The 2,328-nt window shown below is 49.0% G+C and overlaps 1 protein-coding gene across 1 annotated transcript in view; it reads left to right on the top strand.

Moving 5' to 3' along the window:
• Positions 1–79: 79 nt before the first annotated feature.
• The window catches only part of LOC107302535 (rho guanine nucleotide exchange factor 5), a 26,175-nt gene continuing 23,926 nt past the window's right edge, over positions 80–2,328 (top strand). The window contains exons 1-2 of the mRNA XM_015831653.1: positions 80–325; positions 1,896–1,989. Coding sequence (XP_015687139.1) covers positions 80–325; positions 1,896–1,989 — 340 coding nt within the window. The remainder of the gene's footprint in view (positions 326–1,895; positions 1,990–2,328) is intronic.

Genomic DNA, 2,328 nt, shown 5'->3' with positions numbered 1-2,328 from the left:
TTCCAAATCCAGATCAGATGAAGATCATTTATGGACGCTGGAGACACTGCAAGAGGAGAACGGAAACCTTTACGAAGGGATGGACGTTGTGGTGAGGACCAATGAAAGGGAAGAAGCGAGTCAAAGACTGAGCAATTCTTCCTCGGAAGAGGAGGAGTTAAATTTAGATGGGGCACAAAGAAACGCAGACAACGTTTTGTTCCAGGTATCTTCCAAGGAAGTGGAGAACCGTTCAAATGTTGATGATGAAACAGGAGATTTGGAGAAAAACGTTCTCAGCTGCCTTGTTCTTCATCTCCAGGAAGAGGAAGAGAGCGACGTGGAAGTGAGCAACCCACTTTCACTAAAGGAAAACAGCCCAGCCAATTGTAATCTAAGCAGTCTGAATTGTGGTGAATCAGAGTCAGACCAAAAACAGTTATCAACAACAATGAGGCCACAGTTTGCAGAGATGGAGGCACTGGAGTTGGCAGGCAGTGAGGAAAAGAGAGAGGAGAATTTGAATGGGAGCAAAACGAAAACAAATCTGGAGGAAGTACAGTTGCCACACAATGACTCAGAAGAACAAGAATGGACTGTGCAAGCAACAATACCCTCCGTGCCTATCAGATTGGGCCAGGACACACTCGGTTCTTTGGAAAACAGTTTGGCCCTTTCTGGTTTAAACAATGACAGTTCTGGAGAATTTGCTTTCTCTTTCAAGGAGGTGTCCTCAGCAGATCACTCTCCAACATCAGCTTGTGCGTTGCCTGAACCTTGTGTCCAAACAACCACTAGAATGATCCCTGCAGGGTTTCAGACAGATAGTGGAAGCCCAAGGACACAGGCTGCCATATATCACAGCTCTGGACAAGTGGAACACTCTGGCATCTATGACAAAGAGAGCAAAATGTCCTGTTGTGATCAAGATGGCTCACAAACCACTGTAGATGTTGGAAAAGAGGACACTGGAAATGAAAATATAAGGAGTGCTGATGGTGAACAAGTAACACAATTGTTTACAGATGTAGCATTAGGCATCAACACCCAACATCTTCATGACTCCCAACCTGTGGGCTTTTCTTCTGATTCTGACCAGAATCCTGTCCCATCACTGAGGACAATAGCAGCAGCCCGTCTGCGAGAAGATCCTAGCGAGGGAGCCACGGATGGGACTGTCACTTGTGCAGGAGATGAGTCAGGTTTACATTTGTCCAGTCAACTGGACAGAGCGAGATGTGATGAAGATTCAGCAGTGGACAGTGATGGAGATGGTCATCTGCCCGCTTTTGGTGAGGACTTCCTTGAAGACATTCAGAGTTCTACCTCCAGAATCCTCCCCAACCCATCTCTAGAAGAAGGCCTGTCCAATATAGCCAAAGAGATGATAACGTTGAGTCTGTCTTCCTGGGGTTCAGCGCAAGACACTGCTGAAAACGATGTGAAGTCCCATCAACAGCTGAAACCCACAATGGAGGATGCCGGGTTGTCGGGGAAGGAAGCAGCAGCAGAGACACATTGCGTGGCACAAGATAGCTTAACCAGTGAGTCACCCTGTTTTTCAGTTCTTGGAAAAGAGAGAACAGAATGTGACTCTGAAGCTGACAGCCTTCCATCTTGCTGGACTCTCTTTGCAAAAACCACTGATGCGGCTCAGCTAGCACAACCTTTGGCGCCACTTCTAGTGGGAGACTCTGAGCAAACTTTGGCCCTTGAATATGTTTCGCTCTTATCTTCTAGGCAGCCTCTCCAGTTTGTAAGCCCCCCACCCATGGCAAATGCCCAGCCAGTTCCCCCAGGCCTTAATCCCAGAGGTCCTGCCCAACTTCTAGAACAATTGTCCTCTTCCAGCCAGGTTAATCCATTAGCCCCCAAGTCTTCTGCCAATCAGACTGTTTCAGAGCCTTCACCCTTAGCCCCTGAAAGCAGATTATCTGAGCAGCTTTCCACCTCTGAAAGGGACTCGGATCCGTACTGCCAAGTTCCACGTTCTGTACACCACTCTAGGCAGTCTGTACCGGTGCCACGCCATGCCAGTTCACCCGTTCTGCCTAGACGTTCTGTCTTTCCTTCACTTAGTAGCAGTGCAGCTTCCCAGCGGAATAACTCTAAACAGACCACACAACCTGCAGCTGCTGGAGCAGGCCACAACTTCCTGACACAACCTCCACAGATTGCTGTGAGCAGGGGGTCTCAGAGTTCCCGATCAGATTCCACTCCCAGGAAGCATCTCACAACCCCTCCGCACAGCGGAGGCAACCCCTCTGCACAGCGGAGGACCGAGGCTTCAGAAAGCAGCCCACTTGACTTCCGTACAGGAAGTGAGGAACAGATACCTCCTAGTCCACC

Source organism: Protobothrops mucrosquamatus, unplaced genomic scaffold (assembly GCF_001527695.2).
Source record: "Protobothrops mucrosquamatus isolate PMUCROS unplaced genomic scaffold, P.Mucros_1.0 scaffold_20, whole genome shotgun sequence".
In the NCBI taxonomy this organism is placed as follows: domain Eukaryota; kingdom Metazoa; phylum Chordata; class Lepidosauria; order Squamata; family Viperidae; genus Protobothrops; species Protobothrops mucrosquamatus.
Note: the sequence above shows the minus strand (reverse complement) of the source record. Positions and strands in the feature narration are given on the sequence as shown.